We start from the raw sequence: 16,077 nt of genomic DNA, 5'->3' as shown, positions 1-16,077 counted from the left end.
TTACACTGTTATACAAGCTGTAAACTCATACTTTACATTGTAGCAAAGTGTCATTTCTTCAGTGTTGTCACATGAAAAGATATAATAAAATATTTACAAAAAATCAAGGGGGTGTACTCACTTTTGTGAGATACCGTAGATGAATACTACAAAGTTGCAACATTGGGAAAACTATTTATAAGCTGCAGATAATAGTAACAAATGGTATCATTTCCCCATATCTACAGTATGTCAAACCAGTTGGACATGCAGCCATCAGATTACTATTAAAAATAGGCACAAGATTGGTTTCACACCTTTGGTTGGTATGTTTTCTATCAATGTGCATGGATGTGCATTATGACTTGTGTTGACATTTAATACGGAGTTCATAATACACAATGTTGTGCAGTAATGTGTTTTGATGCGTTTCCCTTGATTTCAATGAAAAATGCAAAAAAAAAAAATCAGATATGGATGTTTTAAGATTTAGTTTTAGTTGCACTACATAACTTAGCATGTATTGGGGGATTTGTTTTATATATTTAAATTTGGGGCACATTTTATGATTCACTTGGGGATGAGATCAGTGCTGTTTATAATGTACACACACACACACACCTTTTATTTGATGGTCACTGCTTTTTTTTTTTTACTATTATGTTTTCGTTTTTCCACAAGCACTAGCTCTGAAATTGCCTTGGTGGATCTCAACTTCATGTGATCGTTTGCTCAGACTATCTCCAGTTAATGTTTGTTCAGACAAGGGATGATGGGTTCAGTTGGTTTTGCATAACTGTGCAAAGCTGGTAGTACACAGTCAGACTAGAAGATGAGTAGAGCCATTGTGTGCAAGTCGTATTTGCATAGCTCTTAAAAAAATTGAGCTTTGCATCACACATGTAATTTAGTTATAAATGATGTAATATTTTCATGATTTGTGGTACAGAGGAGTAGCTAGTAATTATTTTCTTCTTCTAGACCGGGAAAGGTGGAATATCTGAAACAAGAATTGAAAAGCGTATAGTTATTAGTGGGGATGCTGACATTGACCATGATGAGGTAAGTTCTTTCTGTCTGTGCGGAATTTGCACTCATCCACAAAATGTAATTATCATTTAATAAGACTATTAATGCTCAATCATCTGACAGTCTCTTATTGTATTGAGTGCCAGTGATTACAGAAAACTTCTAAATATTAAGTTCAGTCCATGTGTTTCACCTAGGAAGTACATGGCTCTGCTGCTAATGCAATATAAAGTGGTAGACCATAACCTTCACACACTAAAGGATGACTTTACTGTGTGAAGGTTATTGGACTTTGGGCTTTGGATGTTACAGTTCAGTGTTTAAAGTGGAATTACATTGTGTCTGAGCACCACAAACCAAAAGCACAATTTAAATCATTTTTAATATTCAAATCAAACTCTCCCATCCATGTCGCCATGCTTTATTTTGCTGATAATTCACTTAGAAGAACACCTCCCTAGCATTTCTGTCTGTTGCCATCTAGAGTAAGGGCAGATGATTTGTGTAGCATTTACTTCTTGGAATCCATCGTTCCTTGGCTCAGGCATAAAAGCAGAAGGGTGTGCTTAGCTGAGAGAACCTCTCCTCCCCTCCTGAAGACTTGTGGGATGTATGACATCATTTGCATAGGCATAGAAACCAGGAAATAACTGAAGAAATGTAAAAAAAAAAAAGTTTTTAAAACAAGAAAATATATCCTTTCCTATCCATTAATGCTAGCAGCCATATGGATTACAAATAGTCAATATTGATTGAGATAGTGAAGTTCCACTTTAATGTTCAAAGCCTGGCCAGATGACCTTTAAGTCATATGACCAGCCTCTTCCCAATCGTAAAGTAATCTCTGCAGCACTATGCAGAGAATTTCATGGCACGCTAAAGGCTCACACTACACACTGTGTTCTATAAATAAAGTGTAAATTGTAGAGCACAGTGAGAAGTAAACACGGGTTGATTTACTAAAATTGGAGAGTGCAAAATCTGGTGCAGCGGTGCATGGTGGCCAATCGGCGTCTGTCTTCAGCTTGTTCAATTAAGCGTTGACAAAAAAACTGGAAGCCTATTGGTTTCTATGCAGATTTTGCACTCCCCATCTTTAGTAAATCAACCCCATTGTGTTGACTGTTGGAGAGTGGATTGTGGTATCCACTCTCCTTTATTACTGTACCCCTTTGTGTGTCATCTGTAATAATGATGTCGATATTTGGTGTTCTGGCATTTAAAATGTACATGTTGTTGTAGATCAACAACTGACCATGTAACTATCTGTGAGTGGAGGGGGCAAACCTATCACCTGCCTGTCCTCCATTCATAGATCCTGTTTCGTTCATAGAAGCTGTAGTAATGGCTTCTACAAATGGAGCAGCTGGATGGAACTGGCAGGCGTAGTCAAGCACTCTTGGTGAGAGTCTATGACAGCCCTTAGTTCTATTAACCCTCACCACTCCAGAAGATTGTAAGGGGGGTGGCAGGGTAAGTTGGCACTAGAGGAGGAAAGGGGGACACAGCGGCACGAGGGACACATCTTACCGAACTTGTGCTGATGTTTCAGTTTTTTTATTTTAGATAAACGTAGGCTTTAATTGATATCCTAGCAGGTTGCTTTGAATGGATGTCGCAGCCAGTATAGTAAATAGTGTTCTGTCTGATCTGTTTTTGTAATCCCATCTTCCAGTTTGTTTCTTCCTAGCAGGGGTAACTAGAACCTTTAGGGTCCCGGTGCAAGAAACCATTAAGGGTCCCCCTCTTTCCATCAGAGTTTTAGTCTTCCAGTTCAGGGAGGGCATTCATTGACATCCTCCCAGAACCCTGCCTCCTACGTGCTCTCTGGGGCATGCATTCAGCGTGCTCCGTGACTGCTGAGTCTGAAGGAACATGTTAAAGGGCCAATCACAGTGGCCCTTTACCATGTGATCAGCTGATCAAATGTAAACAGACTTGCCAGTTATCGGCAGTCCTTTCCTCCCACGCTGTGTCTGTGTAAGGAAAGGAGAGCCGTTAACCGGCAAGAATGTCAGTACATTGTTTACACCGATAAGGGCACTAATCATCAGTGCCATGATCATCAGCGCAGTCTATCAGCGCTCATCAATGCTGACTATCAATGCTGCCTATCAGTGCCACCTACCAGTGCTTATCAATGCCGTCCATCAGTGCCGCCTACCAATGCTCATCAATGCCGCTTATCAGTGCTCATCAATGCCGCCTAACAGTGTATATCAATGCTGCCTGTCAGTGCCCATCAGTACTGCCTATCAGTGCTCATCAATGCCGCCTATCAGTGCCTCCTCGGCAGGACTCAGAGCTGAGATAGTCTCTCTTATACAGCCCAGAGCCTACACTGACCGTTCCCCCTCCCTCGCACAGATGGGAGACAAGAGAGACGATCTGCTCCTTCTCCTCCCGCCCCATTCCTCCTGTGTGTGCACTTCGGGAAGTGTGAAGCACAGTACCTGAATGATCAGGGGAAAGGGGTGGGAGGAGAAGGAGCAGACCAGCTCTCTCCTCTCCCATCCATGTGAGGGAGCAGCTCTCTCCTCTCCCATCCATGTGAGGGAGTGGAACTGTCAGTGCAGGCTCTGCGCTGTATGAGGGAGATGCTCTCATATTAGAGCCCTGCGGCCGGCAATCCCGCTGGGGCCCCCGATGGTGTTGGAATGCCAGGGCCCAGTTGCAGTTGCGACCCTGATAGTTCCGCCACTGCCTCCTTTTACCAGAGCATTAACATCTGACTGAATCTTTCTAATCAGTGGCTTCTTGCATGTTAATAGCTTGCCTTTTAATCCTACCCAATCAACAGGCTATCTTTAAAGTGAACGCACTTCATACTTTCGTATATCCGATTGAGAGAGATTGGAATTCTACAGTAGAATCCTATACTAGTTCATTTACAGTGACGTTTACCTTCTTTTCTTGTGGACAAAGCAATTTGTGAGGTGATAAAACAAGTTATTTACCGATTACAGATTGAGCTATTTTTTTCTTTAAGATTTGATTCACGTTTTAAGCCTAGTTAAGGTATCCATATTCTATTTAGTATAAATCACATATTTATGGTACTGTATGACATTTCAAGGCAGTATTGTTAATGTTGGGCCAGCAAAACAGTGATTTTAGAAATGAAGCCTTATTAAATTTAAAAACACAAATTTAAAGTAACGCTAAAGCTTCTCTTTTTTAAAAAATAATTAAAACAATATATGTGTTATAATTACCTGCTGTGTGCAGTGGTTTTGCACAGAGCAGCCCCAATCCACCTTTTCTGGGGTCCCTCGCCACCAGCACTCCTGGCCCCCCCACCCCTTTGGCAAGTGCCCCATAGAAAGCATTTTTTTTATGTGGGCACTCGTGCGGGCTCACTCCTGAGCCTCCCTGTTTGCATCTATTGACACAGACTGTTTGGCTCAGCCCTGCTCCCTCGTTCCAGCATTTGATTTACAGCAGCGGGAGCCAATGGCTCTCATTACTATCAATTTTCCCGGTGGGGAGGGAAACAGTGGCGGGATCGCAGGATTGGAATCAGACTCCAGTAAGTAAAAGGGGGGGGGGGGGCGGACACCGGGGGAAATCTGCAGCACAGAAGGTTTTTTTTACCTTGATGCATTCTATGTATTAAGGCTTTAGATCCACTTTAATATATTTCAGCTTACCAATCCCTAAATATGGTGGATGGAATTTCCATCCGCCACATTTAAGTAACACACTTCCTGTATTGGGATGTGTCCAATCTGGATGAAGGAGCAGTGTAGACACCTTTGGAAAGCAGCATTGTTGTTTAGGGGAGAGAGTATTAGATTCACTAAGTATATTTAGATGAACTTTACTAACAAATTTAAGCCAAACTCTAGCTAACGCTTTTTAAACAGTTGCAGTACCAGTTGTTTTTTCTTTTGGGATAAATGTTTTACGTAAATGAATAAATGTGACCGTTGTAAGCACCCCTGTTAGTGTTATCACAACCCTCTAAAGCCTCGTAAACACGATACGATTGTTGGCCGATCCAGTGTCTGATTTTTGTTTTCAGGGTGTGTGCCAGGATCTTGTCTTGCATACTAACGTTACACAATTGTTGTGCCACAAACACGAACGTATTGATGTACTACGAGGAATTTCAGCTCTTGTGCGCCACCCTTTGGTCCCCTTTTGCTAATTTTGTGTTTGGTGAGCATTGATTCCGAGCATGCGTGTTTGCACTGTTGACTTTTGTGTGACGGATTTGAGTACTGACCATACAAAAATCTGACGTCAAACTGTTTTCCCCTGAAAATTTACTAGCGTGTCATCCAACATTTGTTGGCCAAAAGTTGGACAACAATTGTCAAAAGGGGTGTACTAACTGTAAGATTTTAGGACAACAATCTGTCAGCAGACAATCCCCTGCCAACAATCGTACCGTGTGTATGAGGCTTTACTTTCACTTTTTGAGTTGAAAACTCACAGATTTACTGGCTGTTTCACCAGCTGAAAATAAAGGGAAATATGACTAAAATTTAAAACTAACCACAACATTTAAGAATCTGTAAGCTGCAATGTAGTAAGGCCTAGTTCACACCTATGCGTTTTTTAATGCATTTTCAGTTTTGCAGAAACACAGTACAGTCCATTTCACATGGTTTCCTATGGCTCACTTTCACATCTGTGCATTTTCCACCAGTGTGGTTTTTTTTGTAAACAGTGACTTTTTTTCCTGCAGGAGTTTGCGTTTTGGTTCCATAGACTTAAATGGAAACGTATCAGAAACAGAGTGCTTTAATTTTTTATGCGTTTCTGCTGGTTTCTCCCATAGGACATCTGACACCACCTAAAAACACAAAATGCATAAAAAAATGCAACAAAAGGGCGTATGAACAAAACGCACCTGGAAAATGCTTCAATTGGAACCAGCATAGGTGTAAATCAGGCCTCAATGTTTGTGGACCTAATACGGTTTAATCACTTAACAACCGGGCCAAAGCCGAATGATACATACAGTGCGACTCGACAACTGTGGGAGGGCGTACATTGACGTCCTCCCAGAATCGCGTGCCCCCTGGGGCGCGCACACGGGAGTGTCCAGTAAATGATCATGGTAAATGGCTGCTGACAGAGGCCATTTACCACGTGATCGCTCTGTCAAATGACGGAGCGATCACTTGTAAACAAACCGGCGTCATGTCCGGTTCCTCTCTCCCCTCTCTGTACCGATCTGTACAGTGTGAACGGAGAGGAGAGAGTTCGGTTGTAGCAGATCTATGGGCTGGATGTGTAGTGCCCACAGCGCTGCTCTGTGCCCACTGCAGCCTCATCCATCATCCATCCATGCTCAGCCATCCATACTCCACAATACTCATCCATCCATCCATCCATGCTCAGCCATCCATACTCCGCAATACTCACCCATCCATCCATGCTCAGCCATCCCTCTGTCATACTCATCCATCCATGCTCAGCCATCCACACTCAGCAATACTCATCCATCCATGCTCAGCCATCCCATCCCCCCAGCCATACCCCGCCGTACTCTACCGTACCCCGCCATACTCGACCGTACTCAGCTGCCCCATCCATACTCAGCTATACTTGGCCATCTACATCCACGGCTCATTCATCCCCATTAGATTTGAGACATTTATGCCCCTAGAACACCTGATGATGCTCCCTGCATTTTGGGCCTCTGTATGTGGCCAGGCTGTAGAAAAATCTCCCACTTGTGGTATGGCCATACTCAGGAGGAGTAGGATAATCTATTTTGGGGTGTAATTTTTGGTATGTACATGCTATGTGTTAGAAAAAATATATAAATGGACAACTTTGTGTAAAAAAAAAAAAAAAAAAAAAAAAAAAAAAGCGTTTTCATTTTCTTTGCACATTTTCCAAAAACTTGTAGAAAAAAATGACATGTTCAAAAGACTCATTATGCCTCATAGATTATACGTTGGGGTTTTTTCTTTCCAAAATTAGGTAATTTTTGGGCCGTTTCCATTTTCCTGGTGCTTCAGGGCTTTCCAAAGTGCAAGAGGTAGTCAGGAAATTAGATGTGTAATTAATTTTCAGCTTGTTCAATTAAGCTTTGATAATAAAACCTATAAGCTGATTGGTTACTATGCACAGCTGCACTAGATCCTGTGTGCACCAGCTTTAGTAAGTCTCCATCAATATATTGAAGGACTGTTGATTGAAGACAGTCATACTTACAAAAAGTTTAAGTGATTGTAAAGGCTATTATTTTTTTTTTTTAACAAGCATGTTTATTCCTACCTGCTCTGTGAATTGGTAATGCATGGAGCAGACCAGATCCTCCTCTTCTTGGATCCCCCATCGGCACTCCTTGCTGCTCCTCTTCTGTGAGCCATCATAGAAAGGGGCTTCCTATGGGAGCATACCTACAGGCTCAATCCCGAGTTACGCTGCCTGTGTCAATAGTCAGGCTCGGCCACACCCCTCTCTCCTCATAGGCTTTGATTGACAGCAGTGGGAGCCTGTGGCGAGAGAGACAGCAGGTCTGCTGCTCTCAGGCACAGCGCTGTATCAAGTTGGGCTCAGGTAAGTATTTCGGGTTCCTGGGGGGGGGGGGTGGTTATAAACCACTTTTAAGGTTTATAATCCAGTTTACATTTTTTGTTTATAATTACTTAGGATGTGACCCTGCAGATCAGATGATTGTCCTGAACAATGTTTATATGATCATATGTACCAGTGATATTGTAATATTTTTCCACAAAAGTCATTTACAGCTTAGAGGGATAGCTGTCTGTTACAAACTTTTTTGTGTTGGATTTTGTTTTCAAAGATTGGTGCATGATGAGTTTGTATCTCACTTTGTTGTCATAGGCATTAGCACAAGCAATAAAGGAAGCCAAAGAGCAACACCCTGATATGTCGATTACTCGTGTGGTGGTCCACAAGGAGACTGAGGTTACTGAAGAAGAAGATGAAGACCAACAGTAAGGTAAACAAGCGATGTGAAATCTTACAACAGTTCTGACTTTGGGAGAACATCCTGTGGGCTTGACAGCTGATGCAGCACTATACTACTACTATACACACTGGGGTTGATTTACTAAAGTCAAATTTACTGTGCACTTTTGAAAGTGCAATTGCACTCTGCAAATGCAGTTGCTCCAGAACTTAGTAAATGAGGGAGAGCTCTGCTGGCTTCCTTCATCCAATCATGTGCAAGCAAAAATGCTGTTTTTTTTTTTTTTTTTTTTTTTCCTTTGATTAGTTGTTTTTTTGTAAAGTGAAGCTTTACCTCATTTGCTAAGCTCTGGAGCAACTGCACTTGCAGAGTGCGACTGCACTTTCAAAAGTGCACAGTCTATTTGCCTTTAGTAAATCAACCCCATTGACTTATTAAAGTAGTATTAACCATTCAGTGTTTTTTAGCTTAAAAAATTAAGCGTAATAAGGTAAACGTTCCCTGGTAAACGATTTGTTAAATTGGGGTTTTGATAATTAAAACTAGTGGGTAATTTAACACAATAAAACAAATATCTCATAATTCCTTTACAAGAAAATGTCATGCCATTACATTTTACAATAAGATTAATGTACCAGCAGTACTATCGCACCACGGAAAAAGGTTGGCAGAGCTACACGTTTTAACACTGATATGTTATATGAAGTTCGTGCCAGATTTAGCCCACTAACATTCACCTGTAATAGATATCAGTTTTGGGGTGGAACAACACCAACCAGCAGTTTTTTTGGATGGATGTGCTGAGGTACTTCAATATGTTTGCCTAGTTTGTTGCACTTAGTCTTTTAAAAGAGCTCTGCACTGTAACATAAAATATTCTCTCCAGTAGGTGGCAACAAAGCACATGATTTCAGCAACATGTACCCTGGTTCTTTGCGTGGTAAAACTCACCTATATTGAACATGTTACAGAAGGATCACACTATGTTTGTATTCATTCACTGCTGTTTCAGTAATCAAACTAATTTTTCCAATAGAATATAAGAAACTGGTTTTATTCAAATAGTAAACATCTCCTTATCAGCTGTAGAATGATTTTGATCAATATATACCGGTGTAGCTTTACTATAAAAACAATAAATGTAAATTAAACTATTGGTGGGTCATTAATATATTTTATTTTTTTTGTAGTGTAATTGTAGTGCAAAGAAGATAGATCTCATTGATGATTGGTGTGGCTAAATTTACATCTGTTACTTCATGCTACATGCCATAAAGCTTATTTTATGCTGCGGGTTGCTTGAATGAAAGAATTTATAGAAGTAAATGTTTGGGGATTGTCACAAATTTAGGTTTAAAAACTTCAAGATCATTCAGATTAATAGTAGGCTAATGAATAAAATAGTGTGGAATTTTACACTTTGATCATAGATACACTTTAAAGTATATGTAAATCCTAGCAGAATGACATTTAGTTTTAAAATACTATGTATTATAAATAATTGCAATTTAAAAAAAAATAAAAGTTCAGCTTTAAAGACAATGGGTAGACACACCACATTTTGATTTGATTTAGATTTCTATTTATGCACTGTAAATGATGTTAATTGATAAATATTCATTTCATTAATTATTTTAATTTGGCTTCAGAGGCTGGTTTAGTGTTATAACCGGCTTCCATAAAAACAGAACTGTACTCACTTGCCTGTTTACTCCTCCTCCAGCTATGACAAATCAAAGCTGTCCCTCTCTGCTCCTTCTGCAGGTGCTGCCATCTTAGGGTCTCATGTCACTCACCTACACCCACTTTTGATGTCTGCTATGTCCTCAGAATCATTATGCAGATTTATACTTTTTTCCCACCTTGTACAGTGCAATTTGTATGACAGTGAGAGACACCCACATGGCCTTGTGTCATGCAGTGGAGATATGGGTATGTATTTTATGTAAAAATACATAGGGAAGACAAAATCTGCATTTGGAGAGCTCCTGGGGTATATACAGGCACCTATTGGTTCATGCCTTCCCATCAGCAGCTTACATTTGTGAGTGTGGTTTTGTGACTGGTTTGCTTTGACCAGTTTCTGACACCAAAACATTACGACTGTTATTGTAGTGAGTCCTTTCTGCAAATTATTTTCAGCCTTTTCTTTCATCTGTGCAAATTATTTGGAATGCTTGTTTTAAAGTTGTCAAAATGATAGCAGAAAATATTTAAAATGTTCATGAATTTACATTTGTTCTTGGTCCTTATCAAAGGTGTTTCAGACATACTATTTCTGCAATTACCCAAATTGTTAAGCATTACCTATTTTTTCACCATTACCAAGATGAGAGGTGTTTTAACTGTACAGCTCTGTCCTTTTATTTTATTTTTTTTTTTGACTTTTACCTCCTCGTTCCTGGCATTCAGGGTGGTTTGGCAGACTGTGATGGCCTCGAGCACTCTCACTGTGTCAGCCCCTGCAGACACTCCCCCACTCGGCGTGGCGCCGCCATCTTGCTCCGGGGGGTCCTTGTCCTGCCACCTGTATTTATCCAGTTTAGCCGCTGCTTCTTTTATTTGTTTTCTGCGGGGACATGGTTCAGGGAGGCACCGGGTGTAATAGTAGCAAAAATTGGGCGTTGTAAAGTTGGTAGGGTCTTAGGATAAGCAATTCAGGATACTATGCCGGTGGAGCTTTGATCACCAGCATCCTACTTAATGTTGCTCCAGGCCACGCCCCTCCTGATCATACCCCCTTCATTATCCATTTGTAACTACATCCAAACACTGTCTGTCCTAACAAAGAGTTAAGCTGGCCCAAAATGGTGCAGTTTTCTTTTCTACAACTACATGTTGCAGGAAAGAAATTTGCTCGATTTCCCCATCAATAGCATTTTGATGGGGGAATCCCCTCCCTATGGAGCCTTTGTATTCTCCTGACAGAGAAGCCGTTTCTGCCAGGAGAACGCAGTGATTATTGCTAGTGGCTATAATAGCAGCTAACAATAATCGCATGTAAAATCTGTTGTCGATCGATCAACTTGGGTACAATCAGCCCTCTCATGCATGGTTCGAATCTTGGCCCATTCCTGGTGATCTGGCTGAGATTCGAACCATCTATGGCTGGCTCAGATGTCCTGTGTCTGGCAATGTTGTGCTCGGGAGGACATGTGCACTCTTACCTGTGTCGGCTCTGCAGGCAGCACCAGTTGGTCTGTCCCTAGGGACCCAGATGTATCAGAGGGCTTACAGGAGCCTGGGCAAGGAGGACCAGGTGGAGGAATGTGCCTGGAAGACAGCAGATCCCCTAGGTTGGAGACTCTGATGTAATGGAGGCATTGAGGCATATTGGCCTAAATTGATGAAGGAAGGAAGGACACTGATGTAAAGGGGGATACTAATGTAAGGTAGGGCATAAACCACTTGCCGACTGTCTTCTGCAGATCTACTGCGGCAAGGTGGCTTGGCTGCACAAACCGTAGTACTTGTACGTCGGTCCATGCATGAGATAGTGTGGGCGCACGCACACGGTGGTCCTGTGGACTCAATGAGAAAGTACAGAGATGTAAACAAGGCGGATCCCCATTCTGACAGGGGACAACATGGAGATCTCCTGTTCCTAGTGATCAGGAACCTCGATCTCTGTGTTGTCCCAGTGAGCTCATCCCCCACACAGAACACACCCAGGGAACACAGTAAACCCCTTTCTTGCCAGTGTCATTTATACATTGATCAGTGCATTTTTTTTAGCAGATTTGTCCACCGCAATGTCGCAGTCCCGCTAAAAAATCGCAGATCGCCACCATTACCAGTGAAAAATAAAAAAATTAAAAGTCCCTACATCTTTCCCCTATTTTGTAGACGCTATAACTTTTGCGCAAACCAATCAATATACGTTTATTGGGATTTTTTTACCAAATATTTAGCAGAATACATATTGGCCTAAACTGATGAAGAAATTCGATTTTTTTTTTTTTTTTTTTTCATTTCAAAATTGCTTCTCTTTGTTTATAGCGCAAAACATAAAAACCGCAGAGGTGATCAAATGCCACCAAAAGAAAGCTCTATTTGTGAGGAGAACAAAAGGACATCAATTTTGTTTGGGTACTACGTAACTGGCCTACGCAATTGTCAGTTAAAGCGACGCAGTGCCGTATCGCAAAAAATGGCCTGGTCATTAAGGGAGTAAGTCCTTCCTGGCCTGAAGTGATTAATTTAAGTGGAGACTCTGATGTAAAAAAAGGATTCTGATGATAGGAGGGATTTTAAAGTAATGGGGAAAACTGCTGTAAGGTGACAGGTTTAAAAAAGCCTATCTTGGCATTTTGAATACTTTCAAGTGCAGAGGAGGGGTTCTCAGATCCCTCGATAAAGAGTACCTGTCACTGCCTGTTACTGTCACAAGGGATGTTTACATTCCTTGTAACCGCAATAAAGCTGATAAAAAATAAATTAAAGGGACAGTGTAAAAAAATAAATAAGAGAGTTTTTTTAAAAGCACTCCATCCCTCTGTGCTCGTGCACCAAAGCGCACACAGAGTTGTGCCCGCAAATGTAAACAATGTTTAAAATCACACATGTGTGGTATCGCCCTGATTGTTAAAAGTAGCTTAGTTTGTCATCATTAAACGAGTGTGCGCAATTCTAAAGCATGACATGTTGGGTATCTTTTTACTCTGCGTAACATCATCTTTTACATTATAAAAAAATGGCAAACTTTACTGTTTTTTTATATATACACAGTGGGGACGGAAAGTATTCAGACCCCCTTAAATTTTTCAGTCTTTGTTATATTGCAGCCATTTGCTAAAATCATTTAAGTTAATTTTTTTTCCTCATTAATGTACACACAGTACCCCATAGTATTCAGACCCTTTGCTGTGACACATATTTAACTCAGGTGCTGTCCATTTCTTCTACACCTTCATTTGAGTCCAGCTGTGTTTGATACTGATTGGACTTGATTAGGAAAGCCGCACACCTGTCTATATAAGACCTTGCAGCTCACAGTGCATGTCAGAGCAAATGAGAATCATGAGGTCAAAGGAACTGCCTGAATTGTGGCAAGGCACAGATCTGGCCAAGGTTACAAAAAAATTTCTGCGGCACTTAAGGTTCCTAAGAGCACAGTGGCCTCCATAATCCTTAAATGGAAGACGTTTGGGACGACCAGAACCCTTCCTAGAGCTGGCCGTCTGGCCAAATTGAGCTATCGGGGGAGAAGAGCCTTGGTGAGAGAGGTAAAGAAGAACCCAAAGATCACTGTGGCTGAGCTCCAGAGATGCAGATGGGAGAAAGTTGTACAAAGTCAATCATCACTGCAGCCCTCCACCAGTCGGGGCTTTATAGCAGAGTGGCCCGACGGAAGCCTCTCCTCAGTGCAAGACACATGAAAGCCCGCATGGAGTTTGTTAAAAAAAAAAAAAAAAAAAAAAAAAACACCTGAAGGACTCCAAGATGGTGAGAAATAAGATTCTCTGGTCTGATGAGACCAAGATAGAACTTTTTGGCCTTAATTCTAAGCGGTATGTGTGGAGAAAACCAGGCACTGCTCATCACCTGTCCAATACAGTCCCAACAGTGAAGCATGGTGGTGGCAGCATCATGCTGTTGGGGTGTTTTTTCAGCTGCAGGGACAGGACGACTGGTTGCAATTGAGGGAAAGCTGAATGCGGCCAAGCACAGGGATATCCTGGACGAAAACCTTCTCCAGAGTGCTCAGGACCTCAGACTGGGCCGAAGGTTTACCTTCCAACAAGACAATGACCCAAAGCACACAGCTAAAATAACGAAGGAGTGGCTTCACAACAACTCCGTGACAGTTCTTGAATGGCCCAGCCAGAGCCCTGACTTAAACCCAATTGAGCATCTCTGGAGAGACCTAAAAATGGCTGTCCACCAACGTTTACCATCCAACCTGACAGAACTGGAGAGGATCTGCAAGGAGGAATGGCAGAAGATCCCCAAATCCAGGTGTGAAAAACTTATTGCATCTTTCCCAAAAAAGACTCATGGCTGTACTAGATCAAATGGGTGCTTCTACTAAATACTGAGCAAAGGGTTTGAATACTTAGGACCATGTGATATTTCAGTTTTTCTTTTTTAATAAATCTGCAAAAATTTCAACAATTCTGTGTTTTTCTGTCAATATGGGGTGCTGTGTGTACATTAATGTGGAAAGGAAATTAACTTAAATGATTTTAGAAAATGGCTGCAATATAACAGAGTTAAAAATGTAAGGGGGTCTGAATACTTTCCGTCCCCACTGTATGTATGTGTATATATATATATATATATATATATATAATATATATATATATATATATATATATATATATATATATATATATATATATATATATATATATATATATATATATATATTCATTCATTGCTTTTACTCTGACGTTCATGGTGATACCTCACGTGTATTGCAATTTCTGTGTATGTTTGCATTTGCGCATGAGCATGGGGGGATGGGGCTGCTTTAAGATTTTTTTTATTTATTTACTTTGTATACACTGCAGCCATGATGCTGGTATAACCACTTGCCATCCTGAATGTTTTTATAGGTACGCTGGATGGCAAGTGGTTAAATATTATTCAAATTTTAACCATTTAATGATTTGTAGTATTTCTTATAAAGTGCTAGATTTGGCTATTTTATATTAACAAACATATATATTTTTTTTTTACTAATCTTTTGTATTCTTTTTTGTTTTGCAGAATAAACCTAGAGCAGGTGTCACAGAATGAAGGAATTTGACATGTCCTGCTGCTAACATTGCTATGAATTGACCAGGTTTGGCAAGCATGATGGGACGCCTGAAGGCTAAGATGCCAACATACAACCTCAGCTTAACATCTCTGACCTGTGCTGTTTCCACTTCTGTTTGTTCTGTTTTTATAACCACTTCCTAACATCCATAGCTTTTTAGTATAGATATGTTATGCACAACTACTTGCTATTTTTGTAATTCTTGGCTATCCGTTTGTGAACAATAACCCTTTATAAAACAGACCTCTGAACAGAGGGTGCCGAAAACCTTTGTAACTAATGTAGAATATTTTTTCCTGTTTTATTTTTGCTATTGTCTTAATGAATTTCTCTTACTGGGGTATATAATTACAAATTATTCAGGTAAATTTATTGTTTAGAAAAAAATGTTTTGTATACATTACTTAAATTTCCGGTTTCACATTTCTTGGTGTTTTTCTACATTCAGTTGTCTTTTAAAGGCTTTGGTTAGTCTTGAGAAAAATTGAAATGGTTGCAACACAATTTGAGAGCCTTGTGCAAAAGGATTTCAGGCTAAACTTTTATTGCTGCATCGTAGAACACACCAGCAGAGGGAGTTCAGTTAGCTAGTTTAATCTGGTGCTGCTTCCTTTTTCTGCTTTTTCCCATTTGGGAGTGAAAACACAAAACATTCCAGAAAACATGATCTACAAATGCACTTCTTTCCCTAAAAAGGAAGCAAATGCAGTTTTGGCAGCTTAAAGCAATGTTGTGCTATTTTGTTAAAGTGTACGTAGCTATATGTTTGTTACAAATTCACCTTTGTAAACACTTGCTTTTCATTTTTCTTTTTTTTTTTTTTTTTTTTTTATGTCTTCATATTAAAACTGACTTGACGATAGTTAAACTGATAACATTTTCTAGATCTCTGTAATGATTTCAGTGTTTTATTTTGTTTTTTTTTTTACGGTGCAGAAGGACAAGACCTTGTCTGCATTCACTGACCGCATCCACTTTGTTCACCACTAGTAATGTGTATTGAGCTCATCTTCGCTTGACCTGTTGTTCACCAAGTGTATAGTTACAATCCAAAATTAGATTTATAGCAGCTTCAAGTTGTATTAAGAATATTTTGCTTTCTGTAATACTGTTAAAATAAAGTTTATTCTGTTGAATATATTATGTTTAATTACTGTTTGAAATGTAAAAATAATTAAATAAAAAAAAAAAAATGACAAGATCATCACAACTATGGTGCAGGATCTGCCCTTACCATGTTAAAGCTCTTCTTTATACTGTCATAAACTCATTACAATACTCATTTTGAGTTGTATTTACATTGCCCTCAACATAGGTACAGTTTACAAGGAAATCCAATAATACTATTATAATACCATTGAAAGAGCTTTGCACTCTTATGTTTAAATTTAACCTTTTTGTGTCACTG

The 16,077-nt window shown here is 40.1% G+C and overlaps 1 protein-coding gene across 19 annotated transcripts in view; it reads left to right on the top strand.

Annotated features, from left to right (window-relative positions):
* Positions 1 to 15,809, top strand: part of EPB41L2 (erythrocyte membrane protein band 4.1 like 2) — a 365,575-nt gene extending 349,766 nt beyond the window's left edge. For all 19 annotated transcript variants that reach the window (XM_073627268.1, XM_073627272.1, XM_073627278.1 and 16 more), the window contains 3 exons: positions 961 to 1,041; positions 7,819 to 7,936; positions 14,618 to 15,809. In XM_073627268.1, coding sequence (XP_073483369.1) covers positions 961 to 1,041; positions 7,819 to 7,935 — 198 coding nt within the window. In that variant the 3' untranslated portion in view covers position 7,936; positions 14,618 to 15,809. The remainder of the gene's footprint in view (positions 1 to 960; positions 1,042 to 7,818; positions 7,937 to 14,617) is intronic.
* Positions 15,810 to 16,077: the final 268 nt, after the last annotated feature.

The sequence above is a fragment of the Aquarana catesbeiana genome, linkage group LG04 (genome assembly GCF_042186555.1).
Source record: "Aquarana catesbeiana isolate 2022-GZ linkage group LG04, ASM4218655v1, whole genome shotgun sequence".
NCBI classification, from domain to species: Eukaryota; Metazoa; Chordata; class Amphibia; order Anura; family Ranidae; genus Aquarana; species Aquarana catesbeiana.
This window is presented reverse-complemented; position numbering and strand designations above follow the sequence as displayed.